The following is a 24,717-nucleotide window of genomic DNA, read 5'->3' on the forward strand; positions in this document are numbered from 1 at the left end:
TGCAGTTCCCTAGGAACAGTTTTCCCATCTAGTGCTTGTAAAGGGTAAGTGAGTTTATCTAAGAGAGCTTATGGACGTTTTAACGATCACAGTGTTTCGTTTCCTGGTCGTAAATCTATCGACTACGGGGACTTCTTGTTCACAACACCGAAAGTAGGAACAAATCTATGCAAAACGGAAATGGACACAGTGGGAACTAGAATCCTCATTTCGAATATCGGACTAATCTACTTCCTCGGACCCCCGTCGTCTCACTCCTGTTCTTCCATCTCAAGCTTTTCCAGCTATATACATGTGACTCATGATAGTGTGATGAAACTTGGTCTGATGACGATGGCGAGGGAAAAAAAATTGTGATTGGTGGTGAATGGAACGACCAAAAGGCTGATAAGCCGCTTGAGCTTAGACCTTGACGGTGGAACCGATGGGGCCGAAGCGGATGTTGGACCAGACGACCTTGCTGTGAGATTGTTAGCAGCAAGCACAGGATGGATGAATGGGGAAACGAGGATGAAAGAGAGTTGGGGATAGAAAAACTTACGCGTTGGGGATGTTGGCCTCGACGTCTGAGGGGACGCCGGAGTCCTGGGAGCAGTCGCCACGGTCGCCGCCGGGGGTGCCGGCCTTCTCGGGAGGGTAGCTGGAGTCGAGCCAGAGCATGTTGGCGTAGTGCTGTAAATCGAGAACACAGGAGTCAGATTTTTTTTTTTTTTTTTTTTTCTAAAATTATGTTTTCTTCGAAAAGTTTGAAATTGAATGGAAAAAAAAAAAAAAAAAACTTACGTCGTCCCAGATCGACATGACGAGAACCATGGGCTTGGAAAGGGCGGCGTTGGTCTGGGCGAAGCCTCCGACCTCGCTGAAGCGGTCGCGGTCGCCGAGGGCCGCGAACTGGGCCGAGCAGTACTCCGGGGTGATGGAGCTGGAGGCGGGCATGCCGTCGAAGGTGGAGCCTGGGATGGAGATCTTCTTGCCGTTCTGGACGAAGAACTGGGTGTAGGCGGATTGCGTGAATTGGGTGACGACGCTGGCGAGGGGTTGGACGAATTAGTTGACAGGTCCTTGGTGGAGGGGACGGGAAGGGAATAAAGGGGTTAGTTATAAGGGGCTCGTTATGTGCTTACGTGAATTTCTTGCTGGTGTCAAGGGTCTTGCCCTTGCCGTAGAAGTCGGTGTTGCCCATGCGGTAGGGGTTGTAGTCGCAGCCGTTAGGGTCGCAGTCGCCGGAGAAGCGGTCGTCAGAGTAGGTACCACCGCAGCCGCTGTTCTCGCAGACGTGGTAGGCGTTGTTCTCGCAAGGGTGAGGGGTGAAGGCGAAAGAGTGCGAGTTCGACTCCCAGACATCAATCTCAGCACAGCATCCTCCGTAAGGACCGACACCGGCGTTCTTGTCATTGCTGGACGGCTTCCATCCCTCGACGTTGGCCTAGAAGGGTTCGAGTTAGAACTGAGACTTGGTAATCAAATTGACGTGTCTGTTTTACCTTGCCGCCAACGAACTTCAGATCTCTGGCACATTGGGCATCGCAGTAACCAGTACCGTACTTCGCACCGGCCTTGTTGCTGGAGTAGCTCTTCATACCGCCATCCTCCTCCATGGCGACGAAGTATAGCGCAGCGTTCAAGCCGCAGTCGACAGTGGATAGGTCGACATCAAACGTGAACTCGTTGTTCATAAGAGTGAAGGTCTGGTACTTTGAGGCGCCGTTCATGAGGTAGAAACGAGAGCCGATGTTGGTACCGTAGTCGTGCTTTGTGACGAACTTGAGGGTCAGGGCATCGCCGCTTGTTGAGGCACCATATGTCTTGCTGTAGTCGGCTCCCTCGATGGCGCACTTGGTGGCACAGTCGGTAGCAGAGCTGCATTGGGAGGTCCACTCATTGCCATCGTAACAGTTTGTGGTACCAGAGGTTGAGTGAAGCCAACGCCAGTTAGCATCAATGGTAACCTCACCATTGACTGTGGAACAGCTACCGCCGCTCGAACACTTCTTCCAGCTGAGCTTGGGGTGGGTTTCGGTTTGCTCTTTGCCCACTTGCTGGGCTGAGGCAACGCCCGCAATGGCGGCTAATACTAGGGGCAACATTCTGAAGAGAGAACTTCTGAAGGACTTAGGTCTTGACTTGCGATGATCTCGAGAGTAAGACTTTCAGCTTCACGGCTGGAGGCCCCTTGGTCTTATAGTCAGCCCTGGAATGTCAAGTGGCAATGAATCTCTGGGCCGTAGGCTACCGATCTCCGTATCTATCTCGTTTGGGACATATTGCGGTACGGCACGATATGGAGAAGTCGCGGTATGGGAGGGATAATCTTTGTCGAAATAGATTAAGGGCTCATTCTCACGCAGCCCAGTCCCGACGGGTATTGTCACCTTGCTCCGGTAATGTGATCAGCGCCCAACTTGCTGCAGGGGGCTAGGAAGAGCACGAACAACACTGCGAACAAGTCGACTCCAACTTGAAACTGTGTGAACACCCTCTATCCGCATAAGTCACAGTATTGACAATTTAAGACGCCGGCCCGACTTGCGGTGATCATTTGAACATGGCCTGGGAGGTTCATGGCATTCATTTTCCGGTCCAATAACTCTTTATCGTGACCACGGAGCCGCTCCTGTGGGGTAGAAAGTCTTCTGCACCCAAGTAATGCTGCAAGCGGGACGTACAAACGGAGTCTAGGTATACTTGTAGAGGCATTGTTATTACTTGGCGAGGTAAAGCATGGCTGTACGGACCGCCATGCCCACATGTACGGAGATTATGCTGCCGAGGTGTAGTTGTTAGAGTGGGCTTCGATGAAAACGGAGTGTGGCGCAGATCACAGAGATTGTCGCGAGTGACCAGCAAAAATTACGGCTTGAAATGGGTCTTCTGGGACCGAACCGCGGCCGAAACGAAGTGGCTCGTCACCGTAGATCCACTCGGACCCGGGAGTCAAAATATCAGCCCACGATATGTCTCAAACGAATTATAAACCATATCTGAACCAAAGAAACGAGGGAAATGGTGTGCTTAAAGCTCTCAAAGGCGTTGAGCGTCCTTTCTACGCGCTGTGAGGAGGATGCCAGCCACAATGTCATCGTTCCATGTTCTGGTGTAATTCAGCCATCGCGTTTAGTTGGATCAGGACCTGGTGCGTTGCCCTGGACCAAGACAACTACCGGTTAAGGTGGCGATGCCGAACCACGAGGACCTAGAACATGCCATCGGGATATTATCCAGTTGTGCCAAGAACCCTCCATTTGACATCGTGATACTACCCTAGCCCATTAAGACTACAGCTAAGTCCCCGGATTTAGCCAATTGCTCGATTGGATTGAGCACCAACAATAACAATACACGATATATGGGGGTCAGTCGCCACATCCGGGGCCCCAAGCGTTCCATGAATTCGGGTGGCAATCATTTGAGGCATGGAATGAGATGATCCGCCCAAACCAGTCAGCGGTGTGAGCAAACACAACCACACTCTACCCACAAGATATTTCAATACTACTATCACCATAACTATCACCTTCTTCATCCAATCGGAACGATTCAAGAGACACCCTTAAAATAAGCGCGTCTGGATATATTACAAGAGTAAGCTAGTGTATTTGGTTGTGCGACCCTGCTTGTGCCTACGCCGACAAGGTATCATGAGGAAAAAGACGGTAAAGTACCAGACAGTGTAGATCAGTCTTTCCTGATCTTATTGATTCAAGTGGCCAAGATATACTGCGAAGGGCTATAGGTCTTGGACACTGAGTTGTGCTGTCTCAAGCCGGAGCCAAGCTGAAAAGAGCAGCGATGAAATTAGAAGTCATTAATCTGTCTTGACCAATAAGTGAGATAGATGTACTCGTCTTTTAGGAGCTCGTATTCTAGATCTATACGCTGCTAGAAAGCATGTTGCTTCAGCATGCTACCTCCTGAAAAACTCCATATTTTGATGTGTTTGTCAGTTGAAAGTAGTCAGTCTTCCTAGGTAGCATGAAGCATTTGGTAAAGACAGAATTGCACAAATGCAACGTATCAAATACCCTAGAAGTATGACGACAGAGGAACAAATATGTCTTGCATTCTCTAAAGCCATCAGAAATACTCGTATGTTCACATGCTTATATACAGCTTGTTCTCAAATGCCTTCTCTTTGTATAACCCCCCCTTCTCAGCTGTTGAAGCCTTATGCCACGTTAAAGTTTTGGACGTATGATTCAACTCGCTAATTTCGCAATTGTTCTTAAGACCCGGAAGACAGTAAGGCAATAATTTGACTGTAGACTACTAATCTCTTGTAGTTTCTGCTAGCTGAGGCAGTGTTCTTCTCTCTTGGTGGCGAGGTTGACTATGTAACTAGTTGAGACAGAAAAGTGTCACGAAATAAGAAGGCAGCTGTGTACCGTGACGTTATGCCAAAACTCTGAAATTGGATACCTCCGAAAAATGCTCAATCCCGGGTCCAAATAGCTTGACCGGTAGAAGAGGCTGCGAGAACAAACTGGATTTTTCAGCACCTCCAAACGAATTGTACGCCTTTAGATAACTGGGGACTTGAAACCTACCTAGGTACTTTCGAATAAGCGATTGCGACGTCTGCTCTATGGGCCTGACCCTTTAAGCTATTCTCATCTACGCCAATGACGAAGATCTTCGAGGGTTAAATGGAGAGCAATTGAGACGCGAGGTAACTCGAACGTACCAGAGTCACCTAGGAGGCGACACTGCCATCGCTCCTTACCAATCTGCATGTCATACCCGCCCCCTTAACAACGACATCTTACAAGTGCCTGACTAGTATGTACTGAATTATTATCCCACAGAGCAGCAGCTTCTCATATAGAGCGATTAATTATAACTCCATTACTTAAGAACCACCGATATCTAAAACCCTCAACAGCCACCAATCTGAACAGAGAGACAGACAGAAATATAAATCTCAGGGGGGTATCCTCGACAACGTGTTCTAACCCAATAGCAACCAGCAACATTTCCGGGAATATCTCATCACCACCGGGAAAACGTCAGAAGACATTTCCTCTACCTTGCACAAAAAAAAAAAAAGACCAAACACATCCCACCGCATCGTCTAAGAATGAAAAGATGACCATCAGTCCCTTCATCCGAACATGTCGTCATCCGCGGGGACACTCTCCCATTTCTTACCCGTTATTTTGCGGACCTTCTTCGTCGGACTCCCATTGCTGACCCTCAACTGCTCCATCTTGCCCCCCAGACCAGCCACATCGCCCTTGGAACTAGGCAGATCGCCCCGTTCCTGGAGCGGCGCGCGCCTGCTAGGCGTCCTGCTCGTCAGCTCGCGCTTCAAGATCGCCACCTCGCGCCTCAGACGCTCGTTCTCCTGCTCGAGGTTCTCGATGAGGACGTTCTCTTTATCTTCGTTCTCGACGTCGTCTTCGTCGCTGGGGGCCGTGACGACGACCCCGACGCTGCGCGCCAGGACCTCCGCTTTGCGGTCCCAGTGCGCCTCGCCGCGCTCCTGCTCGAGCGACAGCGAGGCCTTCCATCTGTTCATCTCCATCGCGAGCCGCTGCTCGAAGTCGGCGTAGCACTCCTCGCGGATCTCTTGCTCGAGGTCCACGATGCGGTCCTCCATCGTCATCAGGTGCGCCTCGGCCGCCATCCGGGCCTCGGATTCGCGCGCGAGCTCCGCGTTCAGCTGGTCGATCATGTCGGCCATCCGCGCGATTTCGAGCGCGGCGTTTTCCATGGTGCCGCGCTCCGTGTCGGAGGCGGGCGAGAAGGTCCGGCTGTGGGTGCCGGACGGCGGGTGGTAGAGGGGCCGGTGCTGGAGGACTGGCGAGATGTTGGGGCTGCTGGATAATGTGCTGGGCTCGGGGTGGTGGAAGTGGCTGGTGTTGTTACCGGATAGGATTGTGGAGGTTATTGAAGGGATACGCGGTACTGTGACTTCGCGTGCTAATGCGCTGTACCGTAAGATCTGGGATGTCGCGTTGAAATCGCCGAAGGGGTCGGCGGTCACGATCATCACTCCCTTTTGCGGGGCACGCCGGTGAGCGGCTGAGTGCGAAGAGGGAAACGAGTTCGTGAACAACAGCTCAGTCAACTTGCACTGTCGGAATAGTCTGAGGTTTGGCTGTTGATAGTGGTTAGTCTCTGAGTCTAACCTGATATGAGATGAGCGTACCTTCGAGTTGTTGTTGTTGTTCAAATCAGCCTGCATTTGCAGACATTGTCCAAGGTACATCAAACTCTCATTGATTTTGCCTCCTTCGGCCAATGTTGCGCCCTGGGTTTTGGCGTCTCTGGCGCGCTCACTGCCTGCCAAGTCAACGATGCTCAAAGTGCTTGTGCCCCATGGGCCGTTCATACGGCCACGCCGTCTTTTCTTGATCTCAATGCTGAAAAAGCCATGGCTTCGAGATGACACACTGTTGCTGCCAGTTCCGGCCACTCTTCTCTCGTGCAACCCTGCCTCGAGTACCATCAAAGCCTCGTGAAGCGTGCTACACACGATTTTACGCAGCCCTGCTACAACTTTACGGTCAGGAGATGTCTCAGTGCATTTGAATAATAGTGCCCTCCGGCGGTACTCCTTGGTGGCGTTTGATTTGATCGGGGGTGTCAGTAGATCGAAGATGCGGTCGTTGTAAACCTCATACATCGAGATAACGATGGCGTATTCTGCAGATGGATCGCAAGATGCTCGCACAGAGCTTATGTCTGGCATCTGAGGTAGGACAGAGGGTCGCTGTAACGGACGTTTTGGGGTCGCCGGTGGAAGATAATCGCCCTTCAAACAAGATGGTTTAGTCAACGTTTTACTTTTTGCAGTAGATGTGGGCACCATGTAGTGCTTCGTTGGGGAAGATGCGTTGTTGGTCAACTTTGACCTTTGTGATGCTACTGGCGTCTGGGGAACCGATGTCTCGTTCTGCTTCTTCATTCGTCTCTGGGCTGGAGGTGTGGATAGTACGGTTATGCGCGTTAAGTCGTCTTCCTGGCAAACTAGCCGAATACTTCCCGGAAACTTTCCAGGTAATTGGGGGGTTAAGTTGGTACGGGAGGGTCCTACAATCATTGGGGTAGTTGCTCTTGAACCGGCACGCGAGGGGGCCGTCACGTCTCCGAATATAGACTCGAGGAAAGCTGAGGCCGGATGTATGTTTGCCTCGGAGGCATCTGAAGACCGGATGCTGGATTCTAGGGCGGGCGTCGACTCATAGTCTACGATGTTCGACTGGATGGAGCGAAACACCACGTCAAGGGCCAGCTGGGTTAAGCCGCGTTGGCTACGACATCCGAGCATTGTATGTGTCTAGAGTCTCCGTCAGATACCGCCGAACACGGTTTGCAAACTACAAGACCAACTCACCTTGCCTGAACCCGTCATCCCAAGAGTGGCTAGCAAGCCATCTGTGCCATCCCCACCGTGAGGAGCAAGCGCACCTTCTACCAGAGGAAGGACTTTTGTACCATGGAAAAGGTCGAGTTGAGTGGCATCCTCCTCGAAAACGCGGGTGAAAGCAAATTTCTCAATAGCGCGCCTCCGATCGTTAGGCGGGTTGAGGGTGATGTGGGTTGGCGCATTGTCTTGCTCGGGCTCCTCAACTAGCAAGAATTTCTCAGCGTTGGCATTGCCTGCTTGAGGTGGCCGCAGTCGCAGGTAGACATCAAAGAGGTTGGTCTGGGTTTTCTGGGGAGGGTCCATCATATTTGCGACTTTGGTGACTATTGTATCAAACCTTTGGCAGGGAGTGACGATGTTGAGGATGATGATGTTGTAGCATGCGGCCCAGAACAGAGACCAGAATAGAGAGGCGCGTTAGGATGCGACGACACGATGATGTGCAGCAGTGGAGGCGTATTTGTGGGCGACGCGATGCAGAGGTTGTGACGCGAGCGAATGTGGATTAGTGAAGATGTACGAGAATAAGCATGCAGATGATGACGACCTATGAAAAGGAAGCTCACGTTGACGATCTGAAGCAACCGTTCCTTGTTCGTCTATTGGTTCGATTGTGTATGATGTTTATATAAAATGGGACTTTCAGGCACCTGGGAAGTTGACCAGACAACCAGAGCGGGTCCAGGATGGGGTGCACGGTGGCTTTGTGGGTGAACCAAGCCACGTTTTCAGCCACTTCACAAAAGGCAAAAGGTAGGTACGTACCCCCAAGAGCAGACAAGAGGCAGCTACGGTAGGTATCCGATGCTTGGCCCCACAGCTCCGAAAAGACCCCTGGAGATGCCGCGCCAAGGATGTCCCGCATTGGAGAACATCCAATCCACTTTATTTTTTGCATTCTTTGCTAATGGACCCTGGCTACGAAACTAAGTACTTAGTAATACCCATGCCCCCTCCTCCTTGACCGGCTGCCCCTCATCGTCACTTTCGTCATGATATAATACGGTACAGTACAAAAAGATACGAGCGAACAAGTCTGCTTAGGCAAGGGAGAGCGGATATCATGAACAAAACCCCCCTTCTGGACAACCTAGCATACGCCGAGAATTGCTCAAGTTAATGAAAGGGTTATTCCCTTAGTAGGGACATAGGTAGGTGTGTTCTTCATAGGTAGTTCATCTAGGTATGCTGTCTCGTGGAAAGGAACAGAGAGGCATGAAAAAAAGAGGAAAAAGAAAAAGGAAAAAAATCACTGCAGGGAGAATCCTGTCCACGTAAGTCTTGTGGGGATTCAACAATTCGCTGCAAAACTTGATGACTCAAGGCTCCCGATCTGAAAACTGCATATGCACCACACTATGCCCCACGGCGTCTATTCGAGAGCAGACTAAGAAACAGGCCTCGGCCTGCCCAATGAATGGACCGTTATTACCCCAATGAAGCCCCCTTCTACCCACGTTGCAACAGAACATGAATATCAGTCAATTGCATAGTCGATTAGGAGAGCTTTCAAGATTTCAGAACGAACGGTCACTCCTTGCACAAGAGATATTCCTACTATAACGAGATCAGCCTCCCTTCATAAAAGGGACGTCATGATTTTAGGTACAGGAGGCTGCTAAGAGAGGGGTTTGTGGAGCGAGCGTTAGTAAGTGAATATCATCGAAGATCTATCTAGTTAAACAACCTACTAGGTATGACTCCGTATGAGTATGGAGTAGGTATGACATTTTTACTCATCAAACTAGCTCCGTTTGTGGTTTCGATTGTCTATTGAGCCATTATCTGGGTGCAAATATACTGTAGGTAGGTGTAATGGGGATGGATAGTGAGCGACATTGACGAAGACGGGGAGATAATAGGGGACACAGAAATTAATTCAAGGTGCCACGAGCCGAAGGACAGTACTGGGAATCTCGGAACGGTTGGCAGCAGACTCCGAAACGGGACAGCGACTCGAGCCGTGGTCCATGGTAGAGCATATCTTGGTCCCCCCGTTGGAGATACAAGTAGCCTTGTTGGACGGTGGCTGGCTAATCAAGAGTGACCTTAAGCTGGATGACCTTGACCACTCGGATTCTACTGGTACACGATAGGTACAGTATGACATGACGTCCCATTCAGCTCCTCCTACATTCAAGCAAAGGAGTGGGACCTCTGACCATACAATTTCGGTAGGATGGACTTGGAATACCATCTACCGGACACATGTACATGATAGCCCTCTACAAAGTGAGCAAACAGAAGATCAATGGCGAGTCCTACCTATGATTGTCTCAACTGACTCACTCTTCGAGTCAATCGAATCCTTAGCTAATAATGGACACTGTTTAGAGTGACTCATCAATCGTACACTGTGAAAAGTATGGCAATCTCTGGCTTGTTGGAAAAGCAAAAAAAACAAAAAAAACCTTTTTTCGGATCGAATGAAAGAAAATTTGAGGCTTAGATCCGGCGTAGCCTCCGAGAGCTAGGAGGTTAGGAGTTGATGCGCTATTTTGAAGTCAAAGCTACAAACCACACTATCCAAAGCCTAGGCCAATGTTTAGGAAGTCTGACGTGCCTCGGGGCAATAAGAAAGTTTTTAAGAAAACACCCCCTAAAATTCTCTAATGTACATAGTAGACGATAGAGTATCTATCCTGGGTGAGACGGTATTCCCATCTTTTTTGGAGACTGGGGGTGAGTACTTACTTACTTAGGCACCTAAGTATCCTGGGAGTCAAGGGTAGGTCGAGTGCCAAATCTGGGACACGGTTCTCTGCCAGGGATTTTGGATTGCTCGTCTGACCACTTTTTTGCAGAAACTTGATCCATGAAACACACCTTGGACAGATACATGTAGGTAAGCAGGTATGCCAGAATACATGTAAATACTAGTACTATGTATGCGGTCTTATGGAGACAGATTGCGGGTAGCGTACCACAGATTCGACCAGAGAATGGTCGACGATGCTCAAGTGCTTGCAGCAACAACTTCCGTCACGTCCTTGAAGCTGTATAGATAGGTCTGGGTAGGGGCAGAGAGGATGGCGCTGGTGCGCTGCATGCCCTGCAGCATCAGTGGGTATTCTCGTTGGCCATAGTGGGCTATGGTGGCCTTCAGTGGACTTCAGTGGGCTGTTAGCGTGAGAGGTCAAAAGGCGGTGACGGCGTGCTGGCCCAATCAGACCACACGGGTACGTAGGTAAATCGCTGCACGGTCCAATCATGGGTCATTAACCGACGCTGAAACTCTCTGGCTTTAGCGTGGTTTGGTGCAATGATGCCACCTGGAAGTGTACTGCACGTAAGTACCTACCTCCATGTGGCCTAGGTATTCAGTCCCGTTCAGTCCCATTGTCTGCCCATTTGACCCCTGTGGCATTTCTCGCTCCAGCGAGCAACAGGGGCCCAAGTACCTACAGAACCTACAATATTGTAGCTAAGTAAGTAGGTACCTATTTCAGGTGGGTACCTCCAGGGTACTTACATACTTACGGCAGTGTCAAGGTACCTAGGTAGGTACATCTGCAGCCCCGGAGCAAAGTGGGTGCAGCCGAACGGGACGGCAAGTATACCTACCTACCTCAATTTTTTTCCCACCCTCGAGCGGCTACCTTTTTCTCCTCCCTCCCATCATTTTCCTCACGTAGGAATCAACCACCAAACCACACCCAAAGACAACGAAGTCGCACTACCATACCACCTAGAACAGCATTCCATTTACAACTTCGTCGAGATCACCATGTATTCGGTCGTCGCTGAGCTGTAAACACCCACTGCGGGACATGCCTGCACTGGGCGTGTCCCGTAGTCCGTCAGTTCACCGAGAGATTCAACCCACTGCCCAATCGACGAAGTTCCACAGACTTTAACTGTCTTGTGCTCTCTTCCCCGACCGAAGAAGCCTTCGAAGAAAGTCTGCAACCTAAACAGAAACCTACGCATTAACGCCCCTACATGCTCTTGGGCTCCACGCGATTCATACTTACTTGCAATACTCGGCCTCCTAACCTTACTATCCCACCCTCTACCCTCTACATACAATCAATTGTTTCTCAATACCTTGATACCTTGCGTAAAATTAAGCGAGGTGGAAATTTCAATAATTGTATCTACTGTGCTGCTATTTACCGGTAGCTTGGGAAGACCCTAGCTCGAGTGGCTTCGAGGAAACGGTCGGGAACTTCACCGCCGTTTGCTTTACACCTTAAAGTACCAGATTCGGTTCCAAGACCACATACCCCCTGCATACGCCTCCACAAATCTTGCACTTGTGCACAGCATCATGCGGCAAGGCACGATGATACGCCTGAAAATCCCGGTAACTCCAGTTAAGGCTAAGAGTCGCCGGGATTCCGACTCCCTGTCGTCCCTGGACCTTTCAGACGACGGTGGATATTCAGGTGTCGAAGATATCACTGGCTCAGATGACGATGAGGAGGATGTCGAGGCGGCCGAGGAGGAGCATATATTGTCCGACGAGATACAACATACTACCCGGACCTCCCCTCGGCCGCACCAAGCTGAAGATGACGACGACGATGAAGCCCTCGGGGACGATGAGGGAGGAGACTACGAGGAAGACGACGATGAGATCGAAGAGACTACTAGCTGGGATGGCTTCCCATCAGAACCTGAGCAAACCGAGATTGACGATGATGTAGCGGGTATTCCAGTTACATCGGCTGTCAAACGTCGGGTTAGATTCGATGTTCCCGAATCAGAGGACGATGACGACACTGAAACAGATGAAGATACTGCCTATGGCTTCTTCCCAGATCTATTTGTCGACAAGAGCACACTGGACCCATCCTTCCGTCTTGAGGTCGATCAAGACACTGAGGACGACTCCGATGCCTATTGGGATCACTACGAAACCTCTAATCTTGCCGGAAGCGTTTATGAAGAAGAGACGTCAGATTTTGAAGCGCTTATGAGTGTCATTGAAGGAGATGATACCACCCCTGTCGCTACGCCAGTGACACAACACGACATGTCTACTGCATTCTCCACCCCTGCCCCGTCGCCTGAAAAAGACGAGGAGTCTTTAGATGGCTACCAAAGTAAGTTGATATTGTTGCTTGACGCCTAGCAACACTGCTAATCAACCCTTTTCAGCTGATGGTGACACTACGGATGAGGAAGAACCTGCCCCAAGACCAATTCGACGTAAAACTCGGAAGGATCTTGAGGAAGAGGCGTCGGAAGCATCTGACGTCGAGATCATCCAAGGCCGCCGTGGTCATCCCCGTGTGGGCCGTTTCAACTTGGACAAGTCCTTGAAGAAGAAGCCTATTGCTATGGTTAACCCGAAAACAGGCAAATTGATGATTTTCACCCATCGAAGCATGAAACAAGCACTTGATCTATCACCAGAATCGTTCAACTTTTCTCTGTTTGACCAAGGTCAAGCATCCCCTATTTTGGGTAATCCTGGTAACATTATGATGAGCGGCATGATCTCCTCTAACACCTTTGGCGATTTCATGAATACCCATGCAGTTGGACCTGCCGAAGCGTGGTATTCGCAGGCAACTGATTCGAACGGATACGGAGACAGTTCCGGGTCTGAAGCCCCCGCAGTTGATGAAGAGGAGAAAAACCTGAATATCGAAGACTTCCTCGATATTGATGACTATAGCGACTCATCTGATGATCAGGAGGGGGCTAACAAGGATGACGGAGAAGACATTCTGTGTACGCCTGGCCGACCTACGACATCTTCTAGTGACGTGACTTCACTTCTAGACCATTTCACGCACGATTCCAACCTTGTTGGTGCCTTCCGAAGGGACCAAGCACATCATCGTTTAATTACACGCAATAAGGCTACACACGATTCATTGGCGTTCTCGGGCCCCTATTTCGAAGGAACATTGCGAGGTATCAAGGATGGGCGTATTGCTACTGCCAATGTTCCTATCTCACCGCTTCGCAAACGTAAGAAGATGCCTGAGTTTGCCAGCAGCCCTCTCTCGTCATCTTCGAAAAGGAAGGCCTCATCGGAGCATCATATGGGCCATAAAAGACAAAGAAGCGTTCCAGATGTCGGACCGCTACGTATCTAACTCTATGGATCGTCTCCATCTCACTACTTCTTATTTGTACTCTCCCCAAATTACGTCGTTGGACGGCATGGCCTTGAGCCATCCCTGGCCACAGACAGCAAACTAACAATGTTTCCTGATCTCTTTTCCTAAATCACCCAGTTTCCTTATTTCAAGCGTGGGCCCGAAAGTTTACCTGTTATTTTCATGATGCTCCAGGTCCTCCGCCAAGACCTTCAATTGGCATCTCAGATAAGAACGATAGATTCTACGTGAACCATATTTCTCTCAGTCTTCCAATTCGAAATCCTGGGTAGAAGGATTCGAAATAAAATACAGGCAAAATCGTCGATCAACAACAAAAGTTTCCTATCAGTTGGAATTCCTGGTCCTTTTGGTGTCAACAAGGCTTGGTTAATGCGTGATACCCCTGGGTCCAGCTCTATGGGCAGCGGTGGAGTTAGGTGGAAAAGACCTTAACTTGTAGGATTGGTTTCCCAGACATGGGATGCACACTTTACATGTAATCACTGTATTATCTTTCCTGTAGGAGACCAGCGAGGATAGACACGAGTAAAATGAATTATTCATGAAAATTTCAGAGCACTTTCATCAGAGACTAGTAAATGCATGTCAATCAGAGAATCTTGTAAATTACGTATGACGGTACTATCTAATACTCATGGGCTTTGTTCACAACACGTTTCTTAACCACAGATCCGTCAAGCTGGTTGAAATGGAATAGAGGTTGAAAGGTCCGTTGCACCCTGGGCATTTGTACTGTGAGTCATCCTGGTAATTAGTGCTGCTGGTGTGGCCATGTTTGGCAGGGTTTATTTGCGTTTATAATGACTCACGTTCTCATGAACTTAGTTGCTGATAATACCGGGATAGTGTTGGAAATATAGTTGCCGGAGCAGGATTATGGTGGTGAGTATGTTGTCTGAGCTGTTTTTGCGAGGCTAGGCTTGGCAATAATTGATGCTGTTGGGATAGGAAGATGAGGGTTGTTTGTCGAGCTGGATGTGAGTGGTTTTGAAATTTCGTTGGTTGGTCTAGGTTGAGGTGTTGTGTTGGTGTGAGTCTGTTGTTTTTTAGTATTGAGGATAGAAGGGGGGAAAGTCATGCGTTTGGTGATGCGCTGCGTTTGGGTCCTAAATAGGGGCAATTCTCGATTTTTTCTCTCTCTTTTTATAACTCTTTTTCCTTTGAGAAGGCAGAAAAGGTACATTATTAGATGAATCAAAATCAACTAATTACCTTCTACCACGGAAGAAACCCAACTTTATCCAGAATCTTCCCAGAATCCGCATCCCTGCTTCCCTCCGCAACACTAACAAGCCTGCGCGCGCCTTCACTCGGATGCACAGCCCCCATGGCCGCCATGACATCTTCGCCGAGATCCCCCAGTCCCGTGGCGCAGAACCCCGGGGAGACGCTGAAGACCTTGATCCCGTCCGCCCGGAGCTTATGGTCCCAGTCGAGCATGAGCATACTCAAGGCGGTCTTACTGCAGCGATACCCGATAGTTTCAAAGTCGATGGTCTTCGGCCATCCCGCGGGCTGTGGCGGCGTGGGGAAATACGACTCTGCGGCTTGCGTCATCTGCGATAGACCCGCGAGGAACAGGATCCGCGGGGTAGTAGAGGACTTCAGGAGTAAGGGGGTGAAGGTCCATGTCACGACGTTGGTACCCGCGACGTTGAGGTCGTAGGCTTTCGTGAAGCATTCCCGGAGAGACATTTTGCCTTGTGTGAATTCCTTGTCGAAACCGCCGCCTGATAAAGGTAGGGTCGGTCAGTTAATCTACCTCTTCGCGCAAAGAATTATTCATGATATGCAACATACCGGCATTGTTGATGAGAACGTCGAGACGCCCTTGCCCGCTTTTGACGGTCTCGAAAGCTTTCTCTATGGATTCGTCGCTGTATAGGTCGATTTGGAGCACTTCCACAGTATTACTGGTTCCCGGACATTCGGACCGGAGCTTCTCGAGGACAGCGTTGCCTTTCTCTAAGGATCGGCTGCCGAGGTATATGTGGTAACTATTCGGGGACTGTAGGAATGCTTTGACCGTTTCGTAACCAATGCCATTAGTGGCGCCGGTGACGAGAACGACTTTCTGAGCTGACATGGTGTTGGTATTGTTCTGACCTGAGGGGCCGGAGTAGAGCATGTGAACTTGTTGTGGTTTATTACTGTATTTATAAACAAGTCATATGGGATACACTCGGTGCGCCGCGGGTTCCAGGCCAAGCATTCCAGAATCTCGTAACGTGTAGAAGATTACAGCTAGCAAATAAGGGTTTCTATCTTTCGACATCGGACAGTTCCATAAATAAGTACGAAATACTATGATGTGGACTCCTACGAGTTTACACTAGGTCCTGATTATTTTACCTATGAAGAGGTATCGAGTGCTTCAAAGTCGATGCATTTTTCAATCCTATATCATCCTATACCGGACATGTACGAGACGAAGTATCAAGGGATGTGTAAGAAGGCGGAGTTAAGTCTGGCATTAAGGCCGTTCTCACCCCGTAACGCCCCGATAATTCCGGATATCTGACAGCCACGTGTTATGTTCGCATGGTTATCCTATTGAACGCTTTGATATGGCGGAGGTCATGAGTCGTTTTGTTAGATGTAGGTATAAGGATTCGCATTCACGAGATACAAACGCTCCAAGTTGTTCAATTTAGTCAGGAACCAGCTGTCATCCAAAACGGTGGTATCCCACACTATAGAGTTTAGGTACGGAATGAGCGGAATGATTAACGACTCAAAGATATTGCAGAATGTTCTTGAATATAAATTTATACACCTCCATTTGGATTGGGAGTAGTTTGTTACGGCTAATGATCTATTGCGGGTTCTTATACAGAACGCAGTATCTATCATCTATCAACACGGTAGGGAAAGTCTGTTGTTAAGTCTAACCGGTGCTCTCCAACGCATCTAATTCCCTGATTTATAGAGTATGGTCTCACACTAGGTAAGTAGCTTCCAAGGACTCGCCACGTCTCAGTGCCCTTGCGGAGGCCCGGACCAACTGCAACGCAGAGTAGCCTCTTACGACGTTAAACACCATCGATCAATCAATCAATCAATCATAGCTTCCAAGGACCGGGAACTCCCCAATGAAAGATATCGTCGGGATCGCGAAACGAGCACGACCATTTCATACAATCCCTTTTGTACTTGCTGTATGATGCAATGGGATTCTGAAAATGAGCCGAATAGCTCATATTTTTAAACCGCACAGCGACGTCCCTACAGTTGGCATAATGTTCAATATGCTCTAGAACATCCTGAAATTCAGCTAGAATGTTGTTGTCGTCGTCCCGATTTTCCCACTCCAATCGGAACACTATCATGATGAATGGCTCTGTGCCCATGGAAAATTGGTCCCGGCGTGTATTGATATTTCGCAAATGACTTGGGTAGTAAGGGTACAGGCAATATGAGAAGATGTGTCCCTCGCACCACGCCAGATCCATTGTTCTGATAATGAAGGTATCCACCCCTTCAACAAGAATTGTATTGTCTGGTCTCACACACGTATGCATATGGGCTAACCTGTATGGGTGTTAATATCAATATCAAAGGAAATTGATGCGGGTTTTCTAAATGAAGGAAATCAAACAATTCTACGCACCTTTTCCCTGGCGTGCGATTTGGCCCTTTGATGAGGTCAGAAAGATCCGCGGGCCCTAATTTACACTCGCTACTAATCGGTATAAAGGGCTCGAGCACCTGAGGAGGAGTTTTTTCTTCCGTCTGTCTATCGTACTTCAGATAATTGATGCCGAATAGACCAGATGTACGAGAAACTACAAAGCGCATAGAAACATCTGCTCCTTTGAGTCCGTCCGGGCTCTGCATTGCGGAAACAAGCATGGGAATCTGTTTTGGGGTCCAGGGTAAGTATTTGCTCTGCTGAGGAATTGGAGCGAGCTTACCTGAGCAACGAACCCCAGGTAATCATATTTCACGGTCCTACCGTATATTCGCTGGCTATGGTCGAACATCCTGACACGTATGGATGTGACAATGCCCACATTATTACCAGTGCCTCGCAATGCTTGAAATAGGGCTGGAGTTGCGTTATCTGATGTATGGATCACTTCGCCACTCGCCAAGACCACATCACAAGATTTTACCTGCGTTACACTGTTTCAGCACTCCCTGTAAGGATATAGCGAAGGGATTGGCTGTATGCTGGAAGTGGTTGCTTCAGATTGAAGAGGTCTTGTACATACGTTGTTGCACATCACACCTTCACCAGGGGATATGAACGATAATCCGCCTGTATCAAGTGTCAATCTACGGTAATAGCTGATAAAGTAATGGTTCCTCATTGTTGGAACATAGGATAAAACACAATACTTACGGTCCAGCGACATCCCATTGCCGATACCCATCCCGGCGTCGTCAGCCCCTACACACATCTTCCCGATTGATTTCAGTAGAGCGTATACATCTCCCCATTTCTCTCCAACAAATATTTCTACTATGTCTTCGGACAGAATCCTAATGCCTTTCAGTTGCGACAAGTTAAGGACAATTCCTTGCTCGATACTGGAGCAACCACGAGCTGTTAGGCATCCTCCAGAGACAACAGCGAATTTGACGTTATTTTTGATGACGTAATTCCGGATAGTTTTGATGAAAATAGTGACTTCGTCTCTGGTTTGAGGTAGGACATGGAACTTGGGGCGTAGCTCTGCATCAAGAGCTGATGCGTACGTGGCCAGGTGTACATCATCAAAGTTGGGTTGGAAAGGATAGACGCATCTCCCCGAAGGTAGGGCGCTTTCAAGGGCAGTAGTGACAGAATGCCATAGACAATTCATTGCGAAGCTTGGAAATATGAATGGCAAAATAATCTTCACAAGTGTTTTGATTAGAGAATGGGAATATTGGAGAGATGTGGATGAAGTTGAATTGAACTATGGCCCTAAGAGGATGGGGGAATAACACCATCCTCTGCCATTCGATTGTTCAATCTTGAATGCTCAGACGCTCTTTCCAATGCGGTTTCAATGTCCTGTCTAAGAAGCAGCTATGGCCTGCTACGAGTCATCGCGCGTTGAAGGCTCCAGGGACCCTCGAATAAACCATCTACTAAGTATGTACCTACTTAGCTAGGCAACTGCAGTTTCTACAAGATTTCTGCGGTTGGTTCATTTTCAAAGCCATGGTTTATCAAAAGAGCAGAACTGAATGGGCAGTTATCGGGCAGTTATGGCTGGCTGTCGTCTGGTTATACAGTTTGGATACGGCTTCCCAACAAAACTACATATTGCCCTGACAATCCCTGGTAGCCTTCTGATACTCGACTGACCTACCCACATGCACTTGCCACTTGAAGCCATCACCACCCTCATCCCCATGAAGGTCTAGTGAGGCCATATAGGACAAAACCTGGAAGATAAACCATAGGCAATAGCCATCCCAGCATAAGTATTGTCATTATTCGGTGTACATATCGCCTTCACCTCGTAGATAAGATTAGGTTAGGTGTGCTGCTTAATATAGACTCCATATCAGCTCCAACTGATATACTATGCGAACCGGCTAAAGTCACATACAGATTGAATGATGTGAACCCCACGACATCAGGAGTATGGTAAGTTCCATAAACTCGACTGTTGGAATTTCACCATCTATTCGTTTCTCATGAATCATCAAAATGGTGATTTTGGCGCTATTGTTGTCGGCTGCCGCTCTCGTAAATACAATCAAATGCTCGCCAACACAGGCAATTCCTTCACCCAGAACTTGTGAAGCAGATACCAAATTAGTATCCTGGAAGATCACAGACTTCGAATGGCGTACGGGGTACACGGTGTGGACATATTATATTGGTGTTGGCCCAGCACCTCCGCCGCCACCGACCCAGTTCTTTAACTGCGGCGAGGCAATGATACGGATGAACATCACCAGAGTGGGCGGTAATGCCAGTTCCAAAGTCAAATCGACTTTTTCACAAGAGCAGATCATCCCATGCGTCGAGCAGACAAACGACGCGAAGCTCGCCAATATCACGAATATGACGGACTACAATGCAGGACCTGAAGGCCCTCCACCGCCTAGTCCACACTGGTTTACATGCGACATGGACCATCAGCTGTTCATCTTTGCTAACGGTACTACGAGTGTTTGGGGAATGGCCGATCGATTGGCGAACTTGACTACCAAGATCCGCATGGACCCTGTGAACATGACACTCGAAATTGCGCAGAGTTGGCCTGGTGACGACGAAAGAGTACAGTATGTCCTACTATGCCTCCTACGTCTTGTCCCTGAGATATAGTAGACTCACAGTACTGACTTCTTTGCCCTGATAGGAGCCAGGTTGAGCTTACAGGTATCGCTCATTTGCCCCCATTGTCGTGTAGCCCGCGAACGAACCTTGAACCCGACGCGAACTTCCTGATCAATTCGCCCGTGATGCACGGTTACGGGTATAATGCGCCAGTGCTTAATGGCAGTGTATGCACTGGGCCGGAGTTTTACGTCCATGTCAATGATGTCTGATAAGGGGGATTTTATGTTGATGTTTGGGCGTAAATGACGGCGATAGTATATAACTAGCTCCGTATTCCAGTGCGACTACATTCAAATAATCCGGACTTGTTGAGCTCTAATTGATCCACGGATACGTGATGAAATTGCATCTGAAAGCTAGAATATAACTGAAACTTTACACTTATTTGTGTCTTGAACCGCATTTGGGTATAATAGGCCTGTATGTTCCAGGGGTCAAGCTTGGAGGGTAGATAAAAGAGTATACGCATTACGATTTTGATAATTATCGATACCATGCTGGTCCTGACCTAAGTAAGTTTTATCATTGAAACCCAGGTAGAACCCTATCCTCCCAGAAGTGAAAACGTACAACGCTCTCCGGATGACGATAGGGAGCCGACACTATGCAATTGTCTTTCAGGGGTAGTAATAATACCTAATAATTAACAATCGCCAGTGGTCGGCAACATATACCCGGTACAGTATTCGCGCGCATTCTACGAGGGCATGAAAGCAGCCGGCCAAGAGCGCGTCGTGAATCTAGTCCGCTGCTGCTGGGCCGGGAGCCAGAAATACGGAGCTCTTCTAGTATTACGCCTCCTTTTTCTCCTCAGCCACCACACCACTCTATCCTTGAATTCAAACTTGACTAACGACTTATCTCAACAGTGGTCCGGCGACATAGCAAGCTCAGTAAGTACACAAAATACACCCCTTCACCCCATCCGTCCTTCTCAGAGAACACCAACTCCCTACACGACGGAAAAAAAAAAAAAAAAAAAAAAAAAAAAAAAAAAAAAAAAAAAAAAAAAAAAAAAAAAAAAAAAAAAAAAAACTAACACACCCCAGTGGCCCAGCCTCCGCGCCCAACTAACAGCCGGTCTCAACGCCGGTCTAGCCGGCATACCCTGGTGGACAACAGACATAGGCGGATTCCACGGCGGCGATCCCCGGTCGCCCTCCTTCCGCGAGCTCTTCACGCGGTGGTTCCAATGGGGCGCCTTCTGCCCCGTATTCCGACTACACGGGGACCGCGAGCCCCAACAGCCGCGCCACGGGACGACGGGGGGATCGCACTGCCTGTCGGGCGCGGCCAACGAGGTGTGGTCGTACGGCGCGGAGGTCTACGCCATCTGCGAATCCTACCTCTTTTTGCGGGAGAAGCTCCGCGCGTACATCCGCGGATTGATGCGCGCGGCGCACGAGGACGGGGACCCGGTCATGCGGCCTTTGTTTTACGATTTTCCGCACCAGAGGGATTTGTGGGATGTTAGTGACGAGTACATGTTTGGGGGAAAGTACCTCGTGGCTCCCGTGTTGTATGCGGGACGGAGGGAGCGGCGCGTCGTGTTGCCGCGCGGCGCCGAGTGGCAGATGATCGGTGTCGATGGCGAGCGGGTCGGTCCCGTTTACTTCAGCGCGGGTGACGATGAGTTTGCTGTCTCGGTTGCTGCGCCGTTGGAATACATGCCTGTATTTGAGAGAATCAATTAGGTTAGGTAGTGATAATACAGGGTGCCGAGGGCCATGGCGTAGAATGCAATATTGTCTACTCGCACTTATCTATGTGTGACAGGTCAACTTGGATGTGACATTAGGGTGCCAGAACAAGATGCACTTATTTATAGATAGCAATAATGTACTCACTTTGATACAAAAATTATAATCCAGAATTATTGCGAAATCGTAAATTTATTAACGTGACAAACTCCAAATAATAAATACAGGCCCAGCGGTCTCTACCAGATGCAACAGTTCTCGTACGCCAGTATCAAGATATCCGCGTTGCGCAACCAGTTAAACCATACTTTCATACACCCTTCACATACGTAAAGGAAGAATATTACAAACTTCTCCATCTTTCTTGGGTGTACAAGGCGAATGGTATCGTGGTCTTAATCATGTTCTCGTAAAAGCCCGCATATCCGAGCGGCTCGTTGGGGGCATCAAGTCATGACCCCGGGTATACACTGAATACCTTTACAGCTCGTTCTTCGCCTTCTTCTTCGCTTCAGTGGCACCTGCACCCAATTGGCCCATAACCCATTGGTAAACGCCCTTAACGCTCTCGCCAATCTTGGCGAATGCAGTGTCAACGGGGCCCGAAGTACCGTACTTGAAGTACGTAGACTGCTTCCTGGCTTCGGCCTTAAGCTCGTTGAGTGTGGAGCCCTGGGGAACTTGCTGGAGTGATCGTCAGTCTCAGCTCAGCAGAATCGAATAGATGGTACGTACCACGCCATAGCTGTCTAAGTACGCCTTGAGCTCGCTTTCGCTCCATGTGTCGAAAACATTATTCTTAGCGGCTTGTGTTGCCTGGGCGAGGTAGCTTGTGGCCGAAGCGTATGAGCCACCTCCAACGCTCGAGGCAGAAGCGTACGCATCCTGAGCTGCCTTGACTAGATCCTCGCGGGTTGCGCTGGCACTATCACTTACCTGCTTGGCAGCAGCGTCGCCACTGTTGGCAAGGTAGTTTTTAAGGTTCTCATAGGAAAGATCGTCCCAAGTCCATGCGTTGTAACCTGAAGCCGCTTTGTGAGAATTGCGTCGTACCAAAGCACGCAACTCATCAGTCTTAGAAGCTTGGGGAACAGGTACGCCACGAGCGTCAAGGTATGCCTTTAGCCGGGTGTCTGACCAATATTGGATAGCCTGGTCGAATGCCTCTTGAGCAGCCAGACTAGCATCGTTCGTAGCCTTGGCATATTGGTTCCCAGCCTTGGATGTGGCAGCACCAAATGCGCTAGCGGCCGAGCCTGACACGGTGTCGCCCAAGATCTCAGCGCGGTGCTTGCGAACAAGTGCGCGTAGTTGGTTCGCCTTGGTACCCTGGGGAACTGATCATCATGTTAGCTAGGACTAATAAAAAATTAGCGAAGAACGTACCAGAGATTCCGTTCTTATCACAGAACTCCTTCAACTGGGAGTCACTCCATGCATCGATGATCTTGTCGGTCAGAGCACCATAGGCAGCATTGGTTCTAGCGGACGCAGCATCCATTTCCTCTTGCGATTTGAGATATGCGAGGCGGGAGTTACGACGGACCGCAGCAATCAACTCATCACGCTATAAATATGTTAGGTAATCAGTTATAAACGAGGATGATATGGCAACTTACAGTCGTGGGCTGAGGAGCGGGGAACCCATGAGTGTCCAGCCATTCTTTCAAGTCAGATTCAGACCATGTCTCATATAGCCAGTTACCAGGATACGAAGCAGTTTCACCGGTCTTCTTCGCAACCTTTTCATAGTTGTTGCGAATCTGCTGCAGTAGTGTATCACGCTTTCGAGGCTGGGGAACTGTGTAATTGTCAGCGTCGACGGAATATTTTTACGTGGAGTAGCGGAGTATGCGAACCTGGAATACCATGCTTATCAGCAAATGACTTCAGGGTGCTCTCGGTCCAAGTGTCCAAAATCCAGTCTTTTACATCTGCCCAGGCGTGTTGAGCCTTGTCCTCGGTCTCGTACCATTGACCTTGGACTTGGGAGATTAGGGAATCCTTGTTCGCTTGAGCGGCGATTTTAGTCTCGACGCCCTTGGTCTTCAGATAGGAATTGAGCTTGTCGGTGTCCCAGTTCCTGTAAGGTGAAATGGCGTAATTATCCCAGTTCTTCTGGATCAAGTTTTCAAGATCTTTGCGGTCAGCGGGTGTAGGATAGGGAATGTCATTATCGGACAGCCAGCGCTCCAGTTCGGTCTCGTGCCACTTGTTGTATGCTGTCAAAGAGCCAGGTTAGTATACCGTCGAAGTCAACCGAAGTATTGAGCCATCTTCTAGTCAGAAGGCAGCTTGGTGGTGTGGAATGTTGGAATCGATGACACACCTGCTTTCGAAAACCAGTTACTGCTGCCGACAGCGACATTTGTCGCCAGGGCGAAAGTGAAGAGGCTTGTCAACCTCATTGTGGCAGGGCAGGGCTCAGTCGGCGGTGGTGGCTGATCAGATTCGGTGTGTGGTATGAATGATACCCTGACTGAAAGATGATGCAACGTATTCGTGGTAGTAGTTGATGGGTATTCCACGGTAGATTGATGATTGAGAGTTGTAATAGGAAAGTAAAGTAGAGAAACCGAGGGGAGATGTGATAGTTTTGATATGCGGAGGATTCTCCTGTCTCAAACAAACGTCACGTCAGTTAGTTCTAGGTGGTTCGCTACCTAGGTAATAGCTGAGTACTTACCTAGGTACTTAGGGAGGGTATGGTACAGTAGTCTATTGCTAGGCTAGGCAGATATGAACATCTCCAGTGCTGATTTGGTAAGTTGCAAGTCAATCAAACAAAGAGTTCCTTGCTCGCCTTGGTTTGTTGGGCTCCAGCCGAGCCAGTGAAGGTAAGGTCAGAGTAGGTATGGTGTACAAGACTTCTTGCTTGTGTGGAGATGCGAGGTGGCCGTGGCTGGTGTGATGATTCAATAATGCGTCACGTCACTCGTGGCTACCTCTTTTTCTACAAAGGTACCTTCTCTTTACCTTTACACTACCTTTCCAAGTACCTAGGTGTGAACTTATCTGCAATCACAATGATGGAAGATTTCCCCTTGTATAATCAAACGGTGGTTGTATACATCTCACCTCTATTCCTATTTCAAGTAAGTTGGCCATAGGCAGTGAACAGCTGCTTCTGGGATTTCTGCTACAGAACCTCACCGCATACTGTATCATAGGCATGTGGCTTGCCGACATGTAAGTAGATCAGATTCGAACACGTCATAAGAGTATAATACACGCCTCTGGAAAGGTCCTTTCACAGAAGGTTACCTAGCTAAAGGGGCCAGA

General features: G+C 49.0%; 7 protein-coding genes across 7 annotated transcripts; 2 read left to right on the plus strand and 5 right to left on the minus strand.

The window, feature by feature from the left end:
* Positions 1-379: 379 nt before the first annotated feature.
* On the minus strand, positions 380-2,253 carry F5B22DRAFT_392146 (glycoside hydrolase family 7 protein). Its single transcript, XM_047971402.1, has 5 exons — positions 1,485-2,253; positions 1,125-1,426; positions 784-1,027; positions 542-672; positions 380-460 (listed from the first exon to the last, which is right to left on the minus strand). The coding sequence occupies exons 1-5, from the start codon at positions 2,085-2,087 to the stop codon at positions 403-405; spliced, it is 1,338 nt and encodes a 445-aa protein (XP_047827532.1). The 5' UTR covers positions 2,088-2,253; the 3' UTR covers positions 380-402.
* Positions 2,254-5,098: 2,845 nt separating this feature from the next.
* Positions 5,099-7,675, minus strand: F5B22DRAFT_649862 (P-loop containing nucleoside triphosphate hydrolase protein; the record flags this gene model as incomplete). The annotated part of the gene is made up of 3 exons (XM_047979229.1): positions 5,099-6,097; positions 6,149-7,279; positions 7,337-7,675. The coding sequence occupies 3 exons, from the start codon at positions 7,673-7,675 to the stop codon at positions 5,099-5,101; spliced, it is 2,469 nt and encodes an 822-aa protein (XP_047827533.1).
* A 3,311-nt stretch (positions 7,676-10,986) lies between these two features.
* Positions 10,987-14,008, plus strand: F5B22DRAFT_620325 (uncharacterized protein). The gene is made up of 2 exons (XM_047975837.1): positions 10,987-12,417; positions 12,473-14,008. Exons 1-2 carry the CDS (start codon positions 11,640-11,642, stop codon positions 13,420-13,422), a joined length of 1,728 nt encoding a protein of 575 aa, XP_047827534.1. The 5' UTR covers positions 10,987-11,639; the 3' UTR covers positions 13,423-14,008.
* F5B22DRAFT_620326 (NAD(P)-binding protein) lies at positions 14,009-15,562 on the minus strand. The gene is made up of 3 exons (XM_047975838.1): positions 15,250-15,562; positions 14,259-15,179; positions 14,009-14,181 (listed from the first exon to the last, which is right to left on the minus strand). The coding sequence occupies exons 1-2, from the start codon at positions 15,533-15,535 to the stop codon at positions 14,665-14,667; spliced, it is 801 nt and encodes a 266-aa protein (XP_047827535.1). The 5' UTR covers positions 15,536-15,562; the 3' UTR covers positions 14,009-14,181; positions 14,259-14,664.
* Positions 15,563-16,409: 847 nt separating this feature from the next.
* Positions 16,410-18,257, minus strand: F5B22DRAFT_659153 (uncharacterized protein; the record flags this gene model as incomplete). Its single annotated transcript, XM_047980175.1, has 5 exons — positions 16,410-16,980; positions 17,060-17,307; positions 17,364-17,564; positions 17,664-17,710; positions 17,795-18,257. The coding sequence occupies 5 exons, from the start codon at positions 18,255-18,257 to the stop codon at positions 16,512-16,514; spliced, it is 1,428 nt and encodes a 475-aa protein (XP_047827536.1). The 3' UTR covers positions 16,410-16,511.
* Positions 18,258-19,096: 839 nt separating this feature from the next.
* F5B22DRAFT_659155 (glycosyl hydrolases family 31-domain-containing protein) lies at positions 19,097-21,429 on the plus strand (the record flags this gene model as incomplete). The annotated part of the gene is made up of 4 exons (XM_047980176.1): positions 19,097-19,677; positions 19,755-19,899; positions 20,605-20,628; positions 20,785-21,429. 4 exons carry the CDS (start codon positions 19,097-19,099, stop codon positions 21,427-21,429), a joined length of 1,395 nt encoding a protein of 464 aa, XP_047827537.1.
* A 179-nt stretch (positions 21,430-21,608) lies between these two features.
* F5B22DRAFT_392284 (uncharacterized protein) lies at positions 21,609-24,048 on the minus strand. The gene is made up of 6 exons (XM_047971403.1): positions 23,765-24,048; positions 23,295-23,657; positions 23,055-23,236; positions 22,822-23,002; positions 22,171-22,772; positions 21,609-22,119 (listed from the first exon to the last, which is right to left on the minus strand). The coding sequence occupies exons 1-6, from the start codon at positions 23,841-23,843 to the stop codon at positions 21,916-21,918; spliced, it is 1,611 nt and encodes a 536-aa protein (XP_047827538.1). The 5' UTR covers positions 23,844-24,048; the 3' UTR covers positions 21,609-21,915.
* Positions 24,049-24,717: the final 669 nt, after the last annotated feature.

This window comes from Xylaria bambusicola (assembly GCF_022495145.1).
Source record: "Xylaria bambusicola strain CBS 139988 unplaced genomic scaffold F5B22scaffold_47, whole genome shotgun sequence".
NCBI classification, from domain to species: Eukaryota; Fungi; Ascomycota; class Sordariomycetes; order Xylariales; family Xylariaceae; genus Xylaria; species Xylaria bambusicola.